The sequence below is a fragment of the Notechis scutatus genome, chromosome 5 (genome assembly GCF_049901735.1).
Source record: "Notechis scutatus isolate UNSWTSFEM ecotype Mainland chromosome 5, rNotScu1.2, whole genome shotgun sequence".
NCBI lineage: Eukaryota > Metazoa > Chordata > Lepidosauria > Squamata > Elapidae > Notechis > Notechis scutatus.
In genome coordinates this window covers 51,303,683-51,329,490 of record NC_142013.1, presented here as the reverse complement: position 1 = coordinate 51,329,490, position 25,808 = coordinate 51,303,683, and the positions used below count along the sequence as shown (strand labels likewise).

Genomic DNA, 25,808 nt, shown 5'->3' with positions numbered 1-25,808 from the left:
TATATATATATATATATAATATATTTATTTGTAAATATGTGTTTTGTGTTTTTAATTTCAGATCTATGAGGCTCAGCCAGACATTTCGAATGCTTTTAAAACCACTGAATTTATTCCACTTCCTAAATTGCTTTCTATGGTGAAAGTGACTACAGTGCCTGCAGTGTGCAATAAAGCCATGTTTACCCAAGGTTTAAATGTAAGAACTTAGTCCATACTATGATGATGATGATGTTTTCCATTCAGTTGTGTCCAGCTCTTGGCGATTCTATGGGCCAAGTGTCTCCATATCTTCTGATATTGTGCTATTTTGAGTTGTTTTATGCTCTGGCTGGTGTCAACTTTGATTGTGCCACACTCTTAGGTGTGATCCTTCTCTTCTCTCTCCTACTTTCCCTGTCCTACTGTACTAACAGTATATTTTGAAAAAGAAAAGAAAAAAAATGCATCATGAAAACCAATCCATGCAGTTCTCAGGCTGATACTCTTCCCCCTTTCTCCTTCAGGGTGGTCAGAAAAGGCATATGGAGATTTTTGTCTTAATAGCATTAAGTCTGCCCAGCAATTAATCTTAACTATGGCTTATTAAAATAAAACACCGTTAAAATGTAGCACGTTGTTTGTTTTATTAATTTGCAAATAAAAATAACTTCAGTGTTAGAGTGCAATGGTAGTAGTAAGAATAAAAGTCAGAGCTTCCAATTTGCTCTGAAAGGCACTAATAAAGAACTTTACTTTTGAACATATAGTAGTAGGAAATCATTGTTAACATTATTAGCATTGTTATCCTACCTGGGTAAGGTCTACTCTATATTTTGAACGTTATTTGGGGAAAAAATATTTTCAAGTACAAGTATGGCACTTCTTTAGAGCAGCTGTATATATTTGCAAGTTTGTAAATGAGTCTGAAAAGATACCATTGTTTTAATAAGTTGAACTCATTAAAGCATTACCTCATTTTGCATTCTTCCATGCTTCTGAATAATGTTTGCTATATTACTGAAAAGCAATAAGTGCTGTTTATAATAAGGGCATCCTGATTGATATAGATCTTTGGGCAGCTTGAGACCACATTGTTTGCCTAATCCACGTGCAATATAAAATGGGCAAGTAGAAACGTGCGATATCTGAAATTCTTGAAACAAGGTAGAAACATATATGGTTTTTAAAAATAAATTTATTGTCAGAGAACTGTTACATTTAACAGGTAAATCATTTCAATTTCTGTTTGTAACTGAGAAGATAGACAGGCAAGTTTATTAACTAAATATGCACTCTCTCTCCAGCTTCGTTGTTTTGTAAACTTTTATTATAAATTTATTATATATAAATTTATTTTTATTTTTACAAACACTACAACAGAACTTTTTAAACCTGATTTATTGAATAAGCCAACTGATCTGGTTCAAATATTGCAGTAAAACCATAAATAAATCACATTATGGCATAGCACAGTGTACAAATCTAGCCAATAGCTCCAGTTCCTTGCTTTGCATCTTCTGTTAATTTTAAATAGCAATTCATTGCAACATTTCATTAGATCATATTGGCCATGGATGATGGGACTGATAGTCCAACATGTTCAAGGCATACTATTTTGCAGAGAACGATAATAACTGATTTCCCTAAAAGAGGCAGTATGTCAAAAAAGACTGAGTGTGCTACTTTTAATCTTTTTATCTAAAGAGACATTTTAGGTTTATATCTCTCTTTTGGATTTGAATTCGTTTGATGCATCCTTTTTTTCTCTTTCCTCTTGTCTATACTTATGGTTGACTTGTTTCCCTTCATGTCAGTAGATTGTTACCAGTTAACTTTAGAGAACATTGTTAAATTGTGCAAGATAGTAATTGTTTCCATGTTTTAATTTTAGATAGCCAGTAAAACTGTGAAGCATACTATCTTTTCATTGATAACAACTATTCTGAAAAGAGCACTGAAAAATATTGACTATTGTCAGAATGAGAAGATATGGGAGAAGTCAGAAATCTATACTCCACTAATCATGAAGGAATTTGTTCAGCAGTACCGGGAAGCACTTAGTAAGGTACAGTCTTAAAAAGAGAAATTAAAACAGGCTTGACTTGCAGGTTAATGAACAAGAAATGCTTCTGTCTTGATTCTCCTTTTTTCTGGCAGCTGTGGACATAAATATCATTAGATGCTTTTTTCGGTATATTCGCCTATTTAATACTATTGATTTGGAAGAAGCTATAAACATTTTTTTGTTTTAACAATATTTAAAAACTTTTCACAAATTTAATTCCATGTTTATATTAGTACCAAATCTAAAAGTATAATGCTTAGAATAAAGTGAAAAAGGCAAAGTAATTATACATCTGAAATATGGGGCAACAGACATAGCTGTACATCTAATGGAGCTAGTACACATTTACGGTTTCCATTTTTATTATTCCCTTATCCTACCACAGCAACTGCAACACTCCTTGATGATTGTAATACATATATATGCCTTTGTGTCCCAAATCTATCATACATATGTATGATAATTGTCACACATGAATCCATTATACTCCCTGGCTACAACCACCCATGCTTTAGGTTGTTTGGGAGTTACAGTAAAATGAATGTAAGAGCAAACAAGTAGGATATTAAATGGGAAATCAAATTTGAATAGGGGAAAAATAACAGATTAAAGGAACACAGGAAAAATATAATCTTGTTAATATATTCAAAACAGATAATAACTTGCAATTTTTTGCATAAATTGTCAGATTAGGTAATCATACCTTCTTGGCCCATATTCTTAACGCTGGTACACCACAGGGTTATGTGTTGTGTCCCTTACTCTATACTCTTTATGTACATGACTGCATTCCCACTCATGCTAGTAATACTATTATTAAATTTGCTGATGATACAACAGCGGTGGGACTGTTGTCTGCCTATCGAGATGAGGTGGACCGATTTCTTTTGTGGTATGGAGACAATAACTTGGTCCTTAACACTAATAAGACCAAGGAGCTTATAGTGGACTACAGAAGGAATAGATCATACATCCAGACCTTGGTTATCAATGGAGACCAAGTGGAGCAAGTGGCCAGTTTTAAGTTTTTGGGTATTATCATAAAAGAGGATCTGACATGGGGCCAGGGGTGGGATGCTACCGATTCAGCTCAGTTCTATAGAACCTGTAGCTCCGAAAAGCAGCTGACACCGAACCGGTTCGGTGTTTGGGCCACCTGCCTGCCCGGGCTCTAGGCTGTCCTTTATTCCCTGCTTTTCCCTCCTCAGCTGCTTTGCGTGGCACAGCTGAGGTTGAAAAAGCAGGAAACAAGAGGATTTTTAAATGCTGTGCACCCGAGCACAGCACTTGTCAGCTGTCCAGGCGGCATAGCTGATGATTTCTTGCAAACGCTGCACACACGATTGTCCCCAGTTCAGAGAACCGGCAAATCGCTCCACTGGCTGGCCCCTCCCCTCCCCACCCACTCACTCCTTACCTGGCATGCCAGCCATCCAACTTTCCTGGTTTGGTAAATTGCTATTTTTCCTCCCCCGCAACTATCAGCTGTTCTGCTCTGCCAGGAGATTTAGATTAGCTAGAAAGCAGGAAATCCTTGGATTTCTTGCTTTCTAGCTAATCTAAAAGCAGAGCCGAACCTTCCTTAGGACTGAAGCTTTTCAATGCAGATTCAGGTAGCTGACTAGAGATAGATAGATCTCTAAATTAATCTCTGATTCTGTGAGCAACTCAACCTGCCTGCCTGCTTTGTCTGCTTTGGGGTAAAAGTTGCTCTTTTTTAATAAAAAAAAAATTCAATATTTACATACATGGTGTGTTGTGAGTTAATTTTGTGAGTTTGCTTGCTAGAAAATTTTATGAGTTTGCTTGCAAGCAAATTTTATGTGACAGACTCAGGTAGCTGATTGCAGATAGATAGATCTCTAAGTGAATCTGTGATTCTGTGACCAACTCAATCTGCCTGCCTGCTTTGTCTGCTTTTGGGTAAAAGTTGCTCTTTTTTATTAAAAAAATCAATATTTACATCAATATTTATAATATTTACATACCAGCCATGGCCACCCAGTCACATGACCACCACGCCCAATCAGCAAGCCACGCCCACCCAGTCACATGATCACCAAGCCATACATACAAATTAGGCCATACCCGCAGAACCGGTTGTTAAGAAATTTGAATCCCACCCCTGCCTGGGGCACTCACATTGCAGCACTGGTCAAAAGGGCCCAGCAGAGATAATGCTACTTGAGACTTCTCAGGACAAAACTGAATGAAAAATTGCTGGTGACCTTCTACTGCTGTACTATAGAGAGTATTTTAACTTACTGTACCTGTGTATGTTTTGCCAACTGCACAGTGGCAGATAGGACAGCGCTCCAGAGGGTTAACATCATTGCCCAGAGGATCATTGATTGTCCTCTCCCCTCCTTTGAAGAGCTTTATAATTCCCGCTGCCTTATGAAAGTTCAACACATTCTTAAAGATCCATCTCATCCTGGGTACCCTTTTTTTGAACTATTACCATCTGGCAGACAGTACAGGACAATAACAGATAAAAGATAATCAGAGTTGGAAGGGACCTTGTAGGTCATCTAGTCCAACCCCCCGCCCAAGCGGGAGACCCTACACCATGTCTGACAAATGGCAGTGCAATCTCTTCTTGAAGGTCTCAAGTGATGGCGCCCCCACAACTTCCGAGGGCAAGCTGTTCCATTGGTTGATTGTTCTCACTAAATAAAAATAGGCTGAAAAACAGCTTCTATCCCAGAGCAGTAACTATATTGAATTTTATTGTATAGTTTAATACCACGCAGTATCGGGATTGTTTGTTTTTGTTTTATGTTTATAGTTAACAGATAACAGATAATCAGAGTTGGAAGGGACCTTGTAGGTCATCTAGTCCAACCCCCCCCACCCAAGCGGGAGACCCTACACCATTTCTAACAAATGGCAGTCCAATCTCTTCTTAAGTGATGGCGCTCCCACAACTTCCGAGGGCAAGCTGTTCCATTGGTTGATTTTTCTCACTGTCAGAAAGTTTCTCCTTGTTTCCTGGTTAAATCTCTCCTTGTTCAGTTTCCATCCATTATTCCTAGTCTGGCCTACAGGCGCTTTAGAAAATAGCTTGACTCCTTCCTCCCTGTGGCAGCCCCTCAAAAAGTTTCATATGTGTGATGTACACTGAAGATGGCATTTAATTTCATTGTATGAGGTGCAATGACAATAAACTAAACTAAATTAAAATGCAGATTTCTGATTTTTCTCCTGTAGTTCTGCTTTGTACAACATAATATAATAATTTTCTTTAAAACCTAGCTTTTACCAGATATGACAAACATAATTGCCGTCTGGCAGTCCTTTCTAAAGCCAGATAAGGCTCAGGAAGGACAGAAAAAAAGAGGAACAGAAACTGCTTCTTGTATGGAGGAAACAAATGAAACAAACAAAGACCATGGTAAGGAATCTTTGGTCATTTTATGTACTTACAGATTTGTTCTTTTAACCCAATGTCTGAAAATATCTGATAATTCATGATGGCCCTGAGCTGATCTTTGAGAAGCTCTATTTAATGTAAAAGTTATATTTTAATGGTACGTGATAAAATTATTAGATATCCTTTCTGAAACCCTTGTTTTATAGACTGTTAACAACCCAGTCCTGTGCAAAATTCTGAATGAAGAGATTCTTGCAGCAAAGCAACTAAGGAAGTTTTCTATAGAAGGCAAGCAGAAAGCAACTTAATGTCCTACTTTACACTTCACACTAATTCCTGGATAGTGTAAAGCACTATTGAATTATTGTTTTTTGGATTCATAGAATTGGCTATTTAATAAACCATGGTTTATAACCTACAGGGCCGATGTTGACAAACCATGCAAAGTCACTAACTGCTAGTTAGTATTATTTAGTACAATGCAAGTATCACTTGTCTATTAAGAAATATATTCCTTAAGAATTCTTCATTTTGCATATTCTGACTTGGCAGAGAAACAGTCCGGCTAATGTTTCTTTCCTTCTCATTTAGACATAAAAGTCTTATGCATCAATACTTTGTAATTTCTCCCACCACCACCCCCCAAACAGTGCCATAACAATGCTGGCAGTGATTACTGACCCAGACAAGGGAGTATAATTCATTAAAAGCACCAAAAGAACTGGGATTAAACTGTTAGAACTAACATTTTTATCCCCTAGATATGCTGTCAGTTGATTCTTTTTTAGATTACATATGTTGGTGGCTGCTATTTTTCAGGATTGTATTAATGTAGAGAGAAAAAATCACTGATATAAAATGGGATTTTATTTTATGGCATTTTTTGTGGGTTTTTTTGTAATATCTGTCAATCTGTGCTTTTTCTAGGCTTGGATGATGTAGAAATCACTCTTCTGAAAGCTGTTTTACTTCAAGTTATATGCCTTTATCAACAAGTTGTTCCTCACTTAGTAGCACAGAGCAACTTTGATTTTAGCAAATTAATAAAAGGTAATGTTAAGCATACTCTGGCTAAATGGGAATACATTGAAAATAATATTTATAAAAGAGGTCTTTAGCTAGCAACCAGCAAGTTAAGTATACTTATACCACTGCATGAGATGGACCGTGATAGGTAGGGAGGTAGGGAGGTAGGTCAGTCTGTGGGGTCCTTGGTGCTCTTTGAGCTTAGTGGCTTTCTTGCAGATATTTCATTACCAAACTACTGTAGGTAACATCATCAGTGCTAGAAGGGAGTTGGGTTTGCTCTTATTAGTGACTTGCTCTGTCAGTTTTAATGGGATTGTTCTTAGTGGTTCTTTGATTAGTCTTGTTCATGGTTAGCTTGTCTGAATTGGTATTGTTTACTTCTTGATTTTTGCTCTGAGGTTAATTTTGGTGTTACTCTTTGCTCATGTGGATGTTGGTTTCAGGTAGGGAGATGTATTGGGGTTTTTTTTGTTTCTTTTTGGCTTTTTGATTGTCTCTTTTGCACAATATGTAGGCATAGTTTATTTCTATATGGTTGTTGATGGCTGATTTGTTTGAATACCAGCAATTCTAGCAATTCTCTGTTGTTGTTTTTAACTTGGCTTGATTTAGGATGCTCATAGTTTCCCAGTTGAAACTATGGTTAAGTTCTGTCCCTGTGTTGTGAAATTAAGGAGCTTTCACCATGCCTTCTGACTGCTGCTTGGTGTTCATGGATGTGCTCTTTTAGTCTTCTGTCTGTTTGTCCTACATAGTGGTTGTTATAGTCCTTACACTGTTGTAGGTGGCTCCTTTTTTTTTTTTTTCCTTCTGGGGCTGCTGGGATCAGGGTGAACTTGCAAGATTTACAGCTTCTTTGCAACTGCTTTGCAACTTCAGGAACCACAGTCACAGTTGAAAGATGCAGATGAATATTGAAAAAGTTGATTGAACTCTTGAGTTTGGTGTTCTAAAATTTTAGAATCGTCTCCCCAGGAAATCTTAAATTTAGTGATTTCAATTCCAGATGAAGCCCTTTTCATTTTCCCAAACTTTTAAAATTCATGTTAACATCAGTATTGTGATGGACAGGATGTGAATCCCTTTAGATATGTTTTGAGGCATAGCACTAAGATGCTATTAATTGAATTGGGAATGCAAAGCTGGGATGGGAGAGGTATAACTATTCTGACTCTCCTTGATGACTTGGTGGCTTTTAATGTAATTGATTGTGGTATCTTCTGGACTGAGTACAGGAATTGGAAGTGGGAGACACGGAATTATGGTGCTTCTCCTTTTTCCTCAGCCAGTTTCAATTGGAAAGGGAAAGAAAGAGAAAGAGAAGGAAGAGAAAAGGTAAAATTCAAACCCCCACTTTATGGGTGCCTAAGTAGGGGTGGGATTCTACCAGTTTGCACCTATTCGCTAGAACCAGTTGTTAACATTCTAAGCAGTTCAGAGAACCGGTTGTTAGAAGAAATTACTGGCCTAATCCTGTAAGGAAGGCAGGAAGGAAACATTCTGGTGTTGCTTACAGAAACTGGTTGTCCATTAACCCTTATTACATTCTTGGCAGGACTAGACTTCCTGTCTCTGGAACGTCTCCGGAGTTTTTTTTTCCCTTCTTTGCTGGTACTTTGCTTGTGTGGAGTGACCATTCAAAGTTACAATGGCACTGAAAAAAGTGACTTATGACCATTTTTCACACTTACGACTGTTGCAGCATCCCCACAGTCATGAGAGGCCAGGTCAGGAGATGTGTGCCTCGATGTGAGTGATATTGAGTTGGCTACACCCAGCCAATAACATGACCACCAAGCCACGCCCACCAACTTAGCCATGCCCACAGAACCGGTTGTTAAAAAAATTGAATCCCACCCCTGTAGCCTAAGGGCTTTATGGTTGTCCCTCTCCAGGTGAACCTGCTGGGTGAAAATCTTTTGAGGTTCAGTTACGATGATAGGTCTTGTTCCAGCACCTGAGATGAGAAACAGGCTCAAACTCAACTGTAATAAGAATGAGAGACTGGGTTCTTGGAACACCATCTCCGCAGTGGCTTTAAACAGTTTTGAAAACCTGGCTGTTGTTGCAGGTCTTCAATTAGGGTGGTTGTCAAGGTCCTTTAGGCTGGGTTTAATATGGAAGAGAAAGTTTTTATTGTTTGTCTGGGCTGCTGATGTCTTTTTTGATGTGTTTGTATTGTCTTCTCTGTAATGTCTTTTTTTTATACTCTCCCTGTTTAAATGCATAAGTCACCCACAATTGTTTTGGAGTCAAGCAGTTCTAGAAATTGAATAGTTTATTGAATTGAATACTTTACCTGGCCAAGTGTAATTGGATGAAGGAATTTGTCTCCAGTGCAGAAGTTCAGGATGGATGGATGGATGGATGGATAGATAGATAGATAGATAGATAGATAGATAGATAGATAGATAGATAGATAGATAGATAGATAGATAGATAGATGATAGATAGACAGACAGACAGACAGACAGTGTTGTGATCCTAAAATATTTTATTTATTATTAAATATATGCTGCCCATCTTGCTATCCAAATATCTTAATGTGTAATGCTACTTGGATTTTTTTATTTAGTTTGGTTATTTTATCTTTGTCTTAACTTTAATCAGCACCTGTACACTTTTCAAATCATAGGTATTTTTACTGAAAAAGGATTGCAACAGGAAATTTCTCCTGTTCTGCATTATCATATTCTCAAATTGGCTCTTGAACTGCCTGCAAATAAGTTTTCCTGGTTCAGAATACAGGTAAGAGTGATATCCGTGATGTTTAGATATGTGTCTGTGTCTGTATTTATCACCAGGTGTAAGCTGTTCCCATTGCTGTGCTGACCATCTATGTCTCTGCCATCTCTGTAATACTGCATAAGCATCATTTTGAAAAGAGATTTTTGCATTGTTTAAGGTGCATATGAGGAAGATTTGCTCCTTGAAGTGGCAAAATCTAAAGCAATCAAGAACCTATATCGGGCAGTAGTGATATTGCTGTGTAGGGTAAAAAACTCTTTGAAGCTGGGAACATGGAACATAAAAAGCATGAACATGGGAAAGCTCACCATAGTAAAAGATGAAATGAACAAACTACACGTTGTCAACTTAGGCCTCAACAAATTGAAATTGATTAGTGAGCATATTTTAGTTAGAAGAACATACTATTTACTAAGGATATAAAGCACACAAGGCTGTTGAATTTATTGTTGGGAAATTATTGCAAAACAGTATTTGAGTACAGTGAAATTATCAGTGAATAATAAGAATTAAACTTTGTGGGCAGCCTTTAATGTGGCGATATCCAAGTTTATGCTCTAACCACTGATGCAGGAAGGGGAGGTTGATGAGTTCAATTTGAAATCAACAACACTGAGGACATGCAAGCAAAATATGCTGCTTGTGGTTGGAGATTGGAATGCAAAGTTGGAAATAATGAGAGAATGTAGTTGGACTGTATGGCCTAAATAAAATACAGGAAGCAGGAGAATGACTTACCAATTTCTGCCAATCTAATGATTTCTTTGGTTTCAACAACCAAAATGATGTCTGTGTATATGGACCTCACCAGATGGAAGTAAACAGGAATAAAATTTACTATATTGATACAAGGAAGTGGAAGAAGTCAGTTATAACAGTGAAGATATGGCCCAGGGGTGTTGTAGAACACAGATCAAAGCTGCTCATGTACAGGTCAATCTAAACCAGGGATATCAAACTCGATTTCATTAAGGGCCGCATCAGGGTTGTGTTTGACCTCGGGGGAGCTGGGGGGGGGCATGGCCAGGATGGGTGCGGCCAGCTTGATGTCACTTGTGTTGGGGCGCTTGTAGTGGCCTAAGCACTCTGCAGTAAAAATGGGCTCCCAAGCTCCGTTTTTTGTTGCCAAGGCATCCTGCAACCCTCTGCCAGTGAAAACAGAGATCGGGAGGGCTGCCCTCCCAAGCTCCATTTTCACTGGCAGAGGGTTGCAGGAGGCCGTGGCAGCCAAAAACAGAGCTTGGGAGCCCATTTTCCCTTGCAGAAGCACTGTGCGCTGGTCCTTTGCTGTTTCCAGGGTGGCCCTGCGGGCCAGATCTAAGTATCCTGCAGGCGGGCCTTGAGTTTGACACCCCTGATCTAAATGGAAGAATAAAGTCGACCAGCCTACATAATTTTGAACTATACTCACCATTTTCAAGAATGTTAGAAATTGATTTAAAGTCTTGAACATTATTGAGAGGGAATCAGAATGTGAAATATCATCAAAAGAAATTAGGAATAAATATGAAGAGATTGCTACAAAGATGAAGAAGAAATTAAATGAAATTAGATTTAGAGCAAATTGCAACACCAACACCAAGAAAGCCAAAGATATCAGGAAGGAACTTAAGAAAGAATTTCAGAGAGCTGTTACAAGAGACAAGGAGCAATATTACAACCACATGTAAAGACAGTGAAAATGAAAACAGATAAGGAAAAAGAAAGAAGGGCTACTGAAAGATCTCTGAACTCAGAAGGTTATTCCAACCTTGAATTGGTATATTAAAGGGTGTCCATGAACAGATAGTAATTGATTAAAAAATTCAGTCCATGTGCCAATACCAAAGAAGGGAGAAATGTTAGTAGCATTCTCTATACACTATTGGTATAGGTAACACTATTCTAATAACAACATACAAATGACCTGCAGTCTTTATTAATGAAAGTCAAGAAGACAGTGAAAAAAATTAAATTAAGTTTAATAATGAAAAAAACTAAATTAACAGGTACAAGTAATATTCAGTTTACAATTTCACTTAAGGCAGAAATGCTCAGACTCAAATTATCCTAGTTCGGACACATTATGCGAAGACCTTACTCTCTTATAAATTCTATAATGTTTGAAATAGGGAAGGAAAAAGAAGAGGGAGACCAGCAGCATTGTAGGTGGACTTAATTACAGCAGTACTGTGTACATTGTTGGGACATTATTATATTTTATTTATTATATAGAATACATTTATATGGCTTTCCATCTCACAGGGAGTGACTCTGGGCAGTGTACCATGTTGGAAAACTGATCAGCTTATAGGAAATATGTCTATATGGTCCTTTGAAATATTTTCATAACTACAGATGTTAGAGCAACTGGTCTGTAGTCATTCAGTTCCTTGAAAGAAGCCCTCCATGAAGGAACTGAATGACTACAGACCAGTTGCTCTAACATCTGTAGTTATGAAAATCTTTGAAAGGCTTGTGCTGTCCCACCTGAAAACCATCACGGATCCGCTGTTAGATCCCATGCAGTTTGCATACCGAGCAAATAGATCAACAGATGCTGCTGCTAACATGGCTCTGCATTACATCCTACAACACCTTGAATCTCCAAATACCTACGCAAGGGTCCTCTTTGTAGACTTCAGTTCAGCATTCAATACCATAATTCCAGACACTCTTCTAAGTAAATTAAACCAACTAGCGCAGGGGTCCCCAACCACCGGTCCGCGGACCGGGACCGGTCCGTGGAACAAATCCTACCGGGCCGCTGGTTTGCTGGGCGCCGCCATCTTGTTTTGATGAAAAAGTGCTTCCGGTGAGCTTTTCCGGGTAGAAAGCTCACCGGAAGCACTTTTTCATCAAAACAGGATGACGGCGCCCAGCTGATGCCGGTACCGGGCCGCGGCATAAAAAAGGTTGGGGACCACTGAACTAGCGGAACCTGAATACACTTGTAAGTGGATCATAAGCTTCCTAACAGACAGGAAGTAGCAGGTGAAGCTAGGCGGAATCACATCCGATACCTGTACAATCAGCACAGGGCCCCGCCAAGGCTGTGTGCTATCTCCACTTCTCCCTATATACCAATGACTGCATCTCAAACGATCCATCTGTTAAAATACTGAAATTTGTTGATGACACAACAGTGATTGGTCTCATTCGAGACAACAATGAATCTGCATACAGACAGGAGGTTATACAACTTGCCTCGTGGTGTAACCGGAACAATCTGGAACTGAACACACTCAAAACCGTAGAAATGGTAGTAGTCTTTAGAAGAAACCCTCCTGTACTACCACGTCTTACAATAATACTAGAGAACACAGTATCAACAGTAGAGACCTTCAAATTTCCAGGTTCTACTGTATCACATGACCTAAAATGGACACCTAACATCAAAAACATCATCAAAAAAGCACAACAAAGAATGTTCTTTATGCTCCAACTCAGAAAGCTCAAACTGCCCAAGGAGCTGCTGATACAGTTCTACAGAGGAATTATTGAGTCTATCGTCTGCACCTCTATAACTGTCTGGTTTGGGTCTGCAACCCAACAGGACAGACACAGACTTCAGAGGATAATTAGGACTGAAGAAAAACAATTACTACTCACCTGCCTTCAATTGAGGACCTGTATACTGCACGAGTCAAAAAGAGGGCTGTGAAAATATTTACAGACCTCTCACATCCCAGACATAAACTGTTTCAACTCCTTCCCTCAAAACGACGCTATAGAGCAGTGCACACCAGAACAACTAGACACAAGAACAGGTTTTTCCCGAAAGCCATCACTCTGCTAAACAAATAATTCCCTCCACACTGTCCAACTATTTACAAAGTGTACACTACTATTACTGTTAATCTTCTCACCACTCCTTATCACCCATCCCTTCCCACTTGACTGTTTCCTCGTGTGATTTGATTGTTGATTGTACCCTATGACTATCATTAAGTGTTGTACCTTATGATTCTTGATTCTTAACGAATATACCTTTTCTTTATGTATACTGAGAGTATTTACACAAAGACAGATTCCTTGTGTGTCCAGTCACACTTGGCCAATAAAGTATTCTATTCTATTCTATTCTATTCTATTCTATTCCATTCTATTCTATTCTATTCTATTCTATTCTATTCTATTCTATTCTATTCTATTCTAAAAATTGACACTAGCTTGATGGCACATAGTCAAAGGTTGCCAAGACTTGCAGGCTTCTTTACTGTTTTGATTGGTCTTACAAAGATACATTTGTACATATTGTATTTTGTTTTTGAAAAAGCACATTGTTTGTTGCTTCTCCAATTCAAAATATGGAATATGAAATATTGATTCATGCTATGCTCCATTACAGATAGTCCTCGACTTACAACTGTGTATTTATTGACTGTTCAATGCTACAACGGCACCAAAAAAAGTGACTTATGACCATTTTTCTCACTTACAACCATTGCTGCATCCCCATGATCACATGATCAAAATCCAGATGCTTGGCAGCTAACTCCTATTTGTGACATTTGCTGTATCCCAAGGTCATGTGATAATCTTTTGTGACATTCTTACAAGCGAAATCAATGGGGAAGCCAGATTCATTAACAATCATGATACTAACTTAATAACTGCAGTGATCCATTTAACAACTGTGGCAAGAAAGGTCATAAAATGGGGCAAAATTCACTTAACAAATGTTTCACTTAGCAACAGAAATTTTGGGTTCAATTGTGGTCATAAGTCAAGGACTGCCTGTATTTATCTGGTCCCGCTATACACTTATTTAATGTATTTAATGTAAAATATTAGTTACTGTGATGAGAACTGGAATAATTCAACTATAACCGATGCAAATGTGTTCTTTTAGGATGCAGCTGAGAAGGTTTGTGGCGAAAAATCTGTATTTTACCTACTGATGAAAATGTTTGTCACCAGCCCCCATTCACAGCTCAAAATAGCAACCAAGAAATTGATTTTTAAGGTGAGTTATTATTTGCCTAGTGAAAGCAGAGATCATGCCATAGAAACTAATAAGCCTTTCCTGATTACGTTCCATTCCATGTACCATTCCTTATACATAACTGGCATCATCTATAGAAGTAGTTGTAAAGTCCTGGATTGGGAAATGTTGCCTTAGAAGGTTGGGTTTAGAAATTAGCAATATAAGCAACCCCCTTTTTATGTTTTGAAAAACATACCACTTACTGTTTGAATGTACTGTTCCCAGATGAGGATACATTAACAGTTTTAAAAATTATCTGTTGTTTTTTTTTTTTTGCTTTTGAATCAGTCTTGGACAACAACTATACAATTCCATACAGGCAACATTTTTTGGCAACATTTTTGGAAGTGGTTTGCCACTGCCTTCTTCTTAGAGAGTGTGACTAGCCCAAGTCCAAGGTCACTAGCTGGTTTTCTTCTAAGGTGGGATTAGAATTCATGGTCTCCTAATTTCTAGTCTGGTCTCTTTAGCCACTGTACCAGACTCGTTTATGAGGTTAAAATATTATGTTCTGCTTGGCATAATACGTCTCCAGGCAGTGTTCAATATTAAAATAGCTTTTATATAAAAGATAAAGTATGTGCAGGTAATACTTGTGCTCATTAAGCGAATCATATGGTCATTAGACAAATCCAGTTTCCTCCCCCACATTGACTTTGCTTGTCAGAGAAGACATGATTCATTTAATAACTGCCTGGTTTGCTTAATCATGACAAAAACGTCATAAAATTGGATGCCATTTGTCAAACATCCTATGTTGAGGACTACTGATATAGTTGCTCTGACAATAATATACAAATGGTTTGCTGCTATCTTTTTTCCAGGATTTTTTTTTCTGTTTCCAACTCATATCCATAGGAATGAATTTTATTGGTGGTCTCCTATTTCAGGATCACCCTCTTAGTTTAGTCACAGTAAGCCATGGTTTGCTAGATGATTTTAGATGTCTATGGAGATTCTCAGTCATCTAGTTATAGTTGTACCAAAGGCGCTTTTTCAGGCGGCAACTGGACTTTTTTGGTTTTTTAAAAAAAAAAGACATTTCACTTCTCATCCAAGAAGCTTTTTCAGCTCTGACTGGATGGTAGGGAATGGAAGCATTTATATTCCTTGCAGACAGCTGGTCATTTGCATTTTTTTAGAGAGTCATTGAGGCCACTTGGAGGTTTATCTGTGTTCTCAAGGTCACCTGAGTAGTGCAAATGTGTGTGGAGCCTTCTTGGATGCAGGGTGTCTTCTGTGTGTCCCTTTACTGTTGAAGACAGGTGCAGGTTATTGGGGATGAGTCTGTGTTGTCTGCATCTCAAACTGAAGCGCAACTGCTTCTTGTAGTCTGCATTTTTTCTGGAAATCCATTCATATTCCTGCATCATCCGAAGGGTGTTCATCTCAAAGTGCATAGCTAAATGTCTATGGAGCTTCTCAGTCATCCAGGTCATGGTTGTCACAAAGGTCCAGAAGGCAACTGGACTTCCTTGTTGAAGTGAAGCGAAGCAAAGCGAAACGTCTTCAAAAGAGAAACAAGGAAATCCAGTTGCCTCCTGAAAAATCACCTTTAGTATAGGGCTTCTTGATTATATTGACAGAAATGAGATAAGTTCTTAATAGAAGTTACTATTTGTTTTGAATATGAAGGCTATGGTTAATATTTTAGTGTCTGTTGCATATTTATTCAGAAGTAAACTTCACTTAATTAAATGGCAGCCCCTTTTTAATATATGTTTAGAGTTGCAGCCTTAAAAAAAGGAAGGAGTAGGGCTGAAAACCATCTGAGGGAGATGGGCAGTTAAAAGTATGAAAAAATATTGTAGATATCACAAACATGACAACTTTTTAAAATTCAGCTGCAATATTGTGGCCCTTACTAAATTCCAGTGAACTCCATGGAACTTACCAGGATATTTTGGACTGTTAACTTGATTAAATTGATAAATGTTAATTAAATTGATAAATGTTTGCAGCCTCAGTGTAACAAAAGTGACATATTGTTGGGACTGTTTAAAAGAAAAGGCTTTGCCTTGACTTTTTCAATTAAGACTTTTAATTCAACTATTTTTTGGCAAAGAATTAGTTGGTTACTTTTATTGTTCCCAACCAGGGTCCATAACCATTGGAATAGGACATAGTTACTGACTTGGTTCATATATCAGGCAAATCTGTAGCTTATTTTAATTTGTTTTTTGCTGAATGATCAACAATGGCTAAATTTACACCTTATACTAAAACTTATCATTAGTAGTTAGGTTTGCATGTTACAAAAAACATATAAATTAGATGATAACTTAGTTTGACATGTGAAACCAATTATTTATGCATCTAAGCAAGTAATTTTTTTCTGAATAACTTCAACAAGGATGTCTTCAAGTTTCTTCATTCTTCATTCATCATATCCATATAACATGAAATATTTGCTTTTATAAACTATACCTCTCTTTAGCACCTATCAGCACATGCAACCCTTGTATTTACATTTTAGTGAGCAATCCTCCATTATTTAATAGGCTGTCCCATCAACTGTTTTATCCATAATAGGAACAAGTTTATTTCTTTATCTGGGCTTCTTTCAGTGAGTAAAAAAATAATAATAATGTGGGAAGCTTCCACCCTGCTGTTACTATACAATACTGGCATGCCATCCCTCAGGAACCATTGTTTGCACAATCTGAAACTGGCAAGCTGTGAATGCCTTCTTTAGCTTGCCAAGGGTTGTTACAATTGTATGATAGCAGTGAGATTCATTAGCAAGCCTGCATTTAACATTTGCACAGCTGTTGGATCAGCGCATGGAGTAATATACAGAATGATCTTTTAAGACTGAACTGCAACTGGAAGATGCCTTTGTGGTGAACCTTTGGGAATTTGAGGTTTTCTTTTAAGCAGCCTCTGGATGTGGAGGAGAGATAGTAATTATTTCCCACTCTGTCATCTGATAACTAGATGCTAAAGATAGGCACTAAGTCCTGATAAACATTCAGATGACTCATTTTGTAAGCCATCATAAATTAAGCAAATAAATTGCTTCACATTCAACAACTGCTTTGCTATAAACAAGTAACAGTCTGGATGTAAGCACAACTCTTGGCAAACTGGGTTGAAGAAATGCTTGTGCAGAACCTGTTTGCACATAACGATCCTCGAATAGAGATGCATGTGTGAAAGCTATATATGTTTAGACAGATTGTTGGTAATTAACATTGCTTTTGCATCTATTTTAGAGATTTCAGTTGCAGTTTGCATTAATCGCTGGTACAAGCAAAAACTAATTTCCTGAAATGATACGAGTAATGTAAAATGATGAGAGAGGAGAAGTAGAAGGCTTTCACAATTTTTGAACAGAATCTGTATTACAGTACAACCTGTTTTTAACAAAGCGTAGCAGACTTTTATGGAAAAGGTCATGGTAAATGACTAATCTGCCATCAGCTTTTGTTAGCAATCAGAGTAAAAAGTTGCTGTACAGAAATAGCAGCTAAAATGTATGTATAATACTGGTACTTGTTTTCTTAATAGGTTTTGCACGACAGTGGAGTATTTGAGTACACTGGGAAGGAACTTGAATTGTGGCTCAATCATTTGGATAATACAGTTGAAGCCAAACAGGAAATCGTGATTCATTTTTTGGAAAGGGTAAACAATATGCTAATTAATCAGCTTAACAATGCCAAGAGTAACATTTTGCTAATAGCAAAATCTTTCAAAAGTTATGAATGAATTATAGGAACCTGACATTTTGTAGTCAGGGAAGATGGAACAAAGAAAGTGAGATAAACAAAGCCTTTTATTATAGAGATTTACATCTTATTGACAAAAGCATGGGCTCTCTTTTCCTATCCATATGATATTGTTTATGTGGCAAACTTAGCAAAGGACATTGGAAAGAATGGCACATTATGTAAACTTTGCCTTAATTCTCCCAGTGACATTTTTATATACATATTGCTTCCTTCCTCCTGTGAAAGCAGTAATTTCATTTGACATGCAGGAAAGGCATAATACGGCCCTGAAGGATTACTTCTCAAACAGCTCACTGGTTAAGAATAATAGTACCTTGACTTCTCTTCAAATCTTATAAATCTTTTGTCTTACTAAAGAATAATAAATAATCTGCTAATTTTTCTTATAGAACTAATTGATTAAAGATGACTAAAAATAAATTGCTGCCTTCAAAGATAGCCCAAAATATTCAAGAACAATCCATTTAGAAGGAAGAGTAGAAAATAATAACAGCAATAATAATAATATATGCTTAGTTTTTATTTATATATTATACATTTAATTAATACTTGGGATTACCAGAACATGAAATGAGTTTGCATATGTAATGCAATTAAAGCTCAGTTCACACATCACACTTAATCCCGCTTAATTTTTATCATGGCTTATTAAAAATATTTAATTTGATTTGCTTTAAATTGTCTCGGTTCAGTAAACCATAACCTAGCTACTTCCTTATGGTTAGTATAATGTATGAACTTGTATGTAATTATAGTTTAGCAATTGCAGTGGGGAAAAAAATCAAACCTTCAAAAAAGTGATATATAGGTATTTAAAGTGCCACAATACAATTTGGTTGATCAATGTTACTTTTCTTGATTAAATTGTGTTCTGATAATAAAAATATATAAGGCTGTATAATCATTCAAAGGATTTTCAGGGAATTATTTTGGTTGATATAAAGTTCTGAAAAAAAATATTCTGGAGTATGTATTGCGGAATCTACTTGAAGAATAAAGTTGATACAGATATGAATTTCTGAAGTCTGACTGCTTTCCTTGTATTTTTATTCAGCTGAGCTACATGTATTGGTTTTACATGTACATCAATTGGTTTTAAAAACAACATGCACTACTTCAATATCTTTTAAAAATGGATTTAATTTTTTGTTATAGAAAAAAACATCCTATCTCTCCTTTGGAGGATTAAGGAATTTATTCTCTATAATACCTTGATTTCAAATGTCTTATTTTCAATTCATCTTTTAATAAATACTTGTTCCCTTTTCCAGGTCTTGGTCAAAGTGGTAACCAACCCTTATCCATATACGGATAAAGCAGCTGACTTTGTTCAAGAAGCAAGCATTCTTCAGGTCAACTTATTTAAACAAGATGTTGATAATATCAGCGTACCTATTTCTCATATTGATGGTATACCCAATTCTTCCAAAATCATTCTCCTAATCTAGCACTAATATTCTTGGAAATTTACAAAAAAGCAACATTTTTTTAAAGAAGGCCATCAATTATAAAATCTCGTATAAAGTTAAAGCCATTAACTAATATATTGCATATCTACTAGGAACTAAAGACTGTTAGTTTCAATTTTGTGCTTCTGAGCAATTACTGATACAGATTTGTAGGATTTTCTGGATTAAAAAAATATTTGTGCATTAGCTTGCTTTTGGCATTTATTTTTACAAGGCTTCTTCCAAACTTTGGTAAGCAACCACAATCAGGTTTCCACGTCACACTAGATGAAGAAATGCTCTTTTTCCTATTGTATTGTTTTTACATGCATTATATTTGGCCAAAACAAAGTAGGATAAATTAGAATAGATTTTCATTTAAATTAGTGGATGAGATGGGTCTCAATAAACTTGATTTCAAATGTGAGTTTCTATGAAGTTTCAGTTCCAGTCAGTCTCAACTGCTGTAATTGTTTTACAGTAGAAATTTTAAAGTATATATTTTTAATTTTCTTAATAAATAATATTGTGTGTTACTATAAAATATCTAATTGTTAAATAAAATGAGAAATGTTAATTGTTTAAAAAGTTACTGCTTGCCATATGATTTTAAAACATTAAAAACTATAATTAAAAATTTGTAAGGTAGATTGCATATTTATATGGTGTGTGCTAATACTACATGTTATTTTCTTTCTATAAAATTAACAATTGCAATCTCTTTCCTTAGACAGTTACCTCCTTTGCTGCTGATATCAAGAAATATATTTTTATGTAAATGTTTTCTTTCTAAATCAGATGTTCTGGATATGATTGATGTCCTTGTGGAAGACAGTGAAGGTTTAAATGAAGAAATTGGATGCACTTTAAGTGAAGACATGATTGTGAACACGTTTCCATTCAGTGCAATCGTCCCATCTTCTTTAGAAGCAAGAAATAAGTTACTTGTTGATGAAAACGCAAGAGGTTATTTTTGCTTGTTTCTGTAATTTCTATCCTGCTTTTCCATGAAAATAGTGATAATCAACTTAAAATGCTGTTTAACATATTAAAAATTCTTGTAAAAGCACACATAAAAGGGGAACTACACATAAGTAGCAAAAAAAAACCTAATGTTTAATTTGCACAATCAAAATCAAGCTTTTGATTTTTATTGTGAAAGGTAAACATTATGCTTTTCTCTACAGATAATCATTCAATTTTTAATCTTCCTGATTGAAGTTTGCTGATGGTGCTCTCTGAATGAGGCTTTGAAGACTTCAGTTTTAGAAACCACAAGCATTAATCTTAGTTTTGTTATAGTTGCTGATTCTCTTTGTAGAAGAAAGCATTGTGGAATACCTTATTGCTGTGTTCACTGACCTCCTGCATTCTCAACGAGATCCTTTAGCCCTTTGCCTGATGTTTCAACACTATGATAAAGAACTTCAGTCTGTCAGTGCTCATCTTTGTCAGTTCAACTGTTATTATAATCGTTGGATACCACAACAAGCTAAGGAAGCTTTGGTAAGCAAGTCAAAATGTACACTAAATAGCATAATTCGATGTTAGTTAACATTATAACACATGGGGGAATTATACATAGCAAAACATGCTCAAATTTAGTTATACAATTTGAAATCTGGCCATCCTTTTAGTTTTCTCTTTTTTGATACATCTTTTTAAATCATCAATCGGTGGCATGGTGGAACTATACTATGAAAAGTGGACTGATATTATCTGATATATTTTTAAAAAAATATTATAACTGAGTTCATTTAAGTCTGGTAGCAGGAAAAACAGGCTAAATCAGCCCTGTTTTTTTCAATAAACAATTCTTCCTGTCCATGGAATTTCTTTTAGATTATTTTGATTTGTTTTTTATATTGATGTTCCTAGGAGAATAATACGCTTGTATACTATAAAACAATAAGCACTAATGAGCACTGATGCTGTTGCCTAGTTTGGGTAACGAAAGGTCTGTAAGAAAACAACCAAGCTCAGGGAGCACTAAAGCCCCCTTGTTTTAACCCTGAGCTATAAATATTCTCTTTTATTGGTATTACAAAATGTGTTTTGTTATAAATTTCGATATAAGCACATTGTTCTTTTCAAAGCTAATTTGAAAAGAAATCTGTCTGAAAATTAATCCAAAACAGAGCAACAAAAACTTAATTTCACATAAGCTTGACCTTAATTTCAGGACTGTTTGGAGGAAGTAGAAAAAAGATGAAGCAACTGATCAGCATTCCTTTGGTACATGTTTTGTGACACTGCATGCATGTACACAAGTTGTAGAGGGCAAATTTGGTATAGTAGTCAAGGCATCAGGCTAGAATTTGGGGGAGCATGAGTTGTAGTTCCATCTTAGCCATGACAGCCAGCTGTAGGTGACCTTGAGCCCGTCACATTCTCTCAGCCTTAGGAAGGAGGCAGTGACAAACCACTTCTGAAAAACTTTGCCAAGAAAACTGCAGGAACTTGTCCTGGCAGTCTCCAAAAATTGGATACAACTAAATGGAGGGGAAAAACCCACACAAGTGAGTTTGTGTTTCATTGCCTGATGCTGCTTTTGTCATTTTGATGTCTTTGCCTAATTTAAAAAAACTTATTGCAGGTAGTTTAGTTTTCTGGCAAGAGGAGTTGGTTCCTTTTCCAAGTTTCTTCTGTTTAAGTAAAACTATAAACAGTTTCCTTTACATACATGTAATTCTGTTTTCTTTTGCTCTTAACTCAGTTCCAGGAAGACAGGAACAAGAGTGTGGATGAGGTGTGGTCATCGGATTCCTCCTTTTTTACCTTGTTAAAGAATAGCTATCAGAAAGGTGTTGCTGTTTTATTGGAAGAGGATATTCAAACAAAGCTAAATGAAGCTATTTCCCAGCTCCAGCCTCAGCAGCTCTTGTTGGCTTTAAAACATGTTCTTCTGTACCTAAAAACTACGGTGGAGAACTTCGGCAGTGTGAGCTTTTTTTTCTTCTTGTTTTTTTGAAAGCAACTTTAATAATTACGTACAGATCCTTACATTAAGGACCGTCTCAGCTTTAGATGACAGCAAACATGCACTTTCTGAAGCAGGTGTATTGTATGTAGCTAAAAATACATATAATCTCTTGATTCAGGCTTCTAAGATACATGCTTGTAGTAGTGTCCACTTGTAAGCATTGATTACAATGTTGTATGGAGATACAAAACATGTTGCACGGACTTGCAAAACAAATAAATGAAGCCTATATGCAGTAATTAATATGTCCCTTTGATAAAATATATAATTGAGATGTTTTTCTCAATGCCCCATTTTTTTCTTCACTTATCACTTGTCTATCATTTTTCCAACAGTTGGGCAAAAATTATGGCCTTTCCCTTGTTACTGTCTACATGGATTTGTTGAAGAGCTTGTTGCACAAAGGTGATACAGAGTTGGGTGATCAGCCTGAACAGAAAAATACCCAGATTGAACCTGAACTTTTTATGGAAGCAGAAATTTTGATACAAGACTCTGAGAATGACAAGGTGCTAATTTTTCTGTGTGGATATTCTGGAGAAAAAAAATAATGCATGCTCTTTACTGTGCATTTACATGGACAAAATCCATGAGATATTTTTATTTTTTTGCTTAAAATGAGCCATGAGTCATGTTCTGACTACAGTGAGAGAAAAAAAATCTCTCATGCACAAGTTTTGTTAGATAGCAATCTGAAAAATGAAATTCACGACCTAATACTTTGTATTTAGCCTACATTTTCCAAAATGTGCCATGGTCCTGGTAGGACATGCAATTCCTAGTAGAGGAAGATGTGCTATCTAAGATTGATTATAATGTGTTCCAGTAAGAATGAAACTGTTTATACACCGCTTATTGTTGGTCAGTATATGGCAGTATAGGGGGTGTGGTGGCTCAGTGATTAAGACGCAGAGCTTGTTGATCAGAAAGGTCAGCAGTTTGGCGGTTCAAATCCTTAGTGCTGCGTAATGGAGCTCCTGTCATTTTTCCCAGCTTCTGCCAACCTAGCAGTTCAAAAGCATGTAAAAATGCAAATAGAAAAATAGGAACCACTTTTGTGGGAAGGTTACAGCATTCTGTGTGCCTTCAGCATTTAATCATGCCGGCCACGTGATCATGGAGACATCTTCAGACAGCGCTGGCTCTTTAGCTTTATAACGGAGATGAGCACCGCCCCCTAGAGCCGGAAATGACTAGCACGTATGTGCGAGGGGAACCTTTACCTTTTATATAGGAAAATATCAGAGATAACTTTACATAATCATAGAATGACAGGGAACATGTAAGCCATTGTGTGCAACACCCATCTCAGTCCAGAAATCCAGATTAAGGTATCGTTGACAACTGTTTAGATTCCACTTCAGCATATCCTGTGAAGAGGAACTTAGCACATCCCTCAAAAATTGGTTTTGCTGTAAAACATTTACTGTTTAAAAGTAGTTCTTGTTTTGTGGAACCATTTTTCTCAATTTTTCAGTCAAAATCTTTTGATAAATATTTTTTTTTTCAATTTGATCTATATTATTCAGGCTGAATGTACTATCAGGTGTCAGCTTTCAGATCCCACTCTTAATTGTACTAGAGAAGGCTGTTGCTTTCTTACTGAGTAAGTGAACTTTACTAGGGAGCAACAGTGAAAAACAATGTTGATCAGACACTGTTCTAATCCAATAAAGTTCTTATGTTTATTGGACAAAGTTTTTATTGCAATTATTTCTATTTTAGATCATGGAAGAGATGCTCTCTTTGGTCTTCAAACACCCTATACTGGAAAATTGGTTCCTGGCTATAGAACAACATTCCCTCCCTCCACACAGTCTTAATCCAATTAAAGTAAAACTACTTTCAAGTCATCTAAATCGCAACATTCTTGACTTGTTGAAAATGAGTTGCCCATTGCTACAACTTAGGAATCAGCTAGATATACTCTGCAGATATTTTGAGGCCATCACAAAGACTGTTTTGGAAGAGCTGCACACTGGTGCAAAAGAAGGATGCAGAATATCTCCCAAAAAATCTCTGCAGATAGAAGCTTTACAAGAGCTGCACATTTATATGAATACGGACCAACTGAGAGAGATCATGCTACAACTTTGCAAGGCCAACCTCGCCACTTCAAAATCTGAAACTTTAGCTGGAAAAAAAATATGTCTGAACATTCATGGACAAACTTTGATGCAGCTGCTCACAGATGGTTACCAAAGAGGTTCTCTGAAAGGAGACTCCTTTTTTTCAAGTGAGCACATTCAAGGAATGAGTATCCTGTTGTCTGCATGTATCACCGGACAGTTGGAAAACATCTTTATGTGTGTGATACAGAAAGAACCTACCTTTGCCCTGGCAGTTGACATTAAAGTGCAGCTTTTGTGCCTTAAGCGTTCCACAGAAATTTCCCTTTCTATTGTAGCTTTGTTGATTCAGTACTCTCACACTCATTTGCTTCATTTTGAGCTTTGGTGTCTGAAGAGTAGTACAAGCAAATTTCTAAAAATGAATGCAGCCCTTTTTATGCCCCTTGTTAATGTGTATTTGGACTGTCAAGAGAAGCAACATTTCAAATGCTTATCAAAAGGTAATCATGCCAGCTGATTTTTAACACTACTCTAACCATGTTATGAGCGCCTCGGGAATAATATGTTAGTTTTTTAAGCCTAACATTGTTTTAAAAAGTAGGACATTGAAAGGTTGTCTTATTTCTGATTCTTTTATTTTTTGAATATTTTGTTCTGCATTTCTTTGAAACCATCTGCTGGGCTGATGCGTGCTTCTATAATATTGCCTAGGATAAATGATGCAAGAAGCATTTATCTAGATCTTATTCTGTTAGCTTTTTCTTGTTTGAACCTTCTTTCCAAGTAGGAACCTTATCTCTTTCGAAGCAGATAAACATTTCTCCAGAAACAGTTCTCTCTCGGCTAGAAATCCTACTCTTCTGTTGAGTCTATATTTAAAAAGCTCTTCTTAAGATTTAAATTTGTTACTGTGGGCCCTGATGCATATATAATCCCCTACATTTTGGAAATGTTTATTTGTTCCTTTGTACCTTGTTTTCAGCTGTTAAGTCTGTCTTGAGAGAAGCTCTATGGCCAGAATTGCTGAATAAGATTTTGAAAGTGCCGTCTGCTGTGGAATGTCTTGTTCTTTCCAAATTATTGCCACTATCCGATACCAAGGCCTTTACTGAACTAACAGAAAAATTGACTTTAACTCTTGAGAGACTTGGAAATCATGAACAGTAAGCTTACATAATTTCTAGCTGTGAAAGAATTATACATGTGAACCATTTAGTATTTATTTTAATTTTAAAACAAGTAGAACTTCAGAATCCTCTTTTTGTAGTGTATTTTGAAGTGTGGATGAAAAACATAAAGTTTAATGTAGATATGTAATAGTTAAAGAAACTAAGCCCACTTTTCCCTCATATGGCCCAATCCATGTTTGCTGCCTTCTATTCACTTAGCAATAGAAATTTGGGGG

The 25,808-nt window shown here is 36.6% G+C and overlaps 1 protein-coding gene across 2 annotated transcripts in view; it reads left to right on the top strand.

Annotated features, from left to right (window-relative positions):
- The window catches only part of URB1 (URB1 ribosome biogenesis factor), a 70,617-nt gene that overhangs the window by 25,040 nt on the left and 19,769 nt on the right, over positions 1-25,808 (top strand). For both annotated transcript variants that reach the window (XM_087966713.1, XM_087966714.1), the window contains exons 10-23: positions 62-199; positions 1,874-2,047; positions 5,303-5,441; positions 6,348-6,470; positions 9,085-9,197; positions 14,032-14,145; positions 17,677-17,793; positions 19,172-19,310; positions 20,147-20,314; positions 20,670-20,854; positions 22,065-22,289; positions 22,667-22,840; positions 24,057-24,903; positions 25,386-25,566. In XM_087966713.1, coding sequence (XP_087822839.1) covers positions 62-199; positions 1,874-2,047; positions 5,303-5,441; positions 6,348-6,470; positions 9,085-9,197; positions 14,032-14,145; positions 17,677-17,793; positions 19,172-19,310; positions 20,147-20,314; positions 20,670-20,854; positions 22,065-22,289; positions 22,667-22,840; positions 24,057-24,903; positions 25,386-25,566 — 2,837 coding nt within the window. The remainder of the gene's footprint in view (positions 1-61; positions 200-1,873; positions 2,048-5,302; positions 5,442-6,347; positions 6,471-9,084; positions 9,198-14,031; positions 14,146-17,676; positions 17,794-19,171; positions 19,311-20,146; positions 20,315-20,669; positions 20,855-22,064; positions 22,290-22,666; positions 22,841-24,056; positions 24,904-25,385; positions 25,567-25,808) is intronic.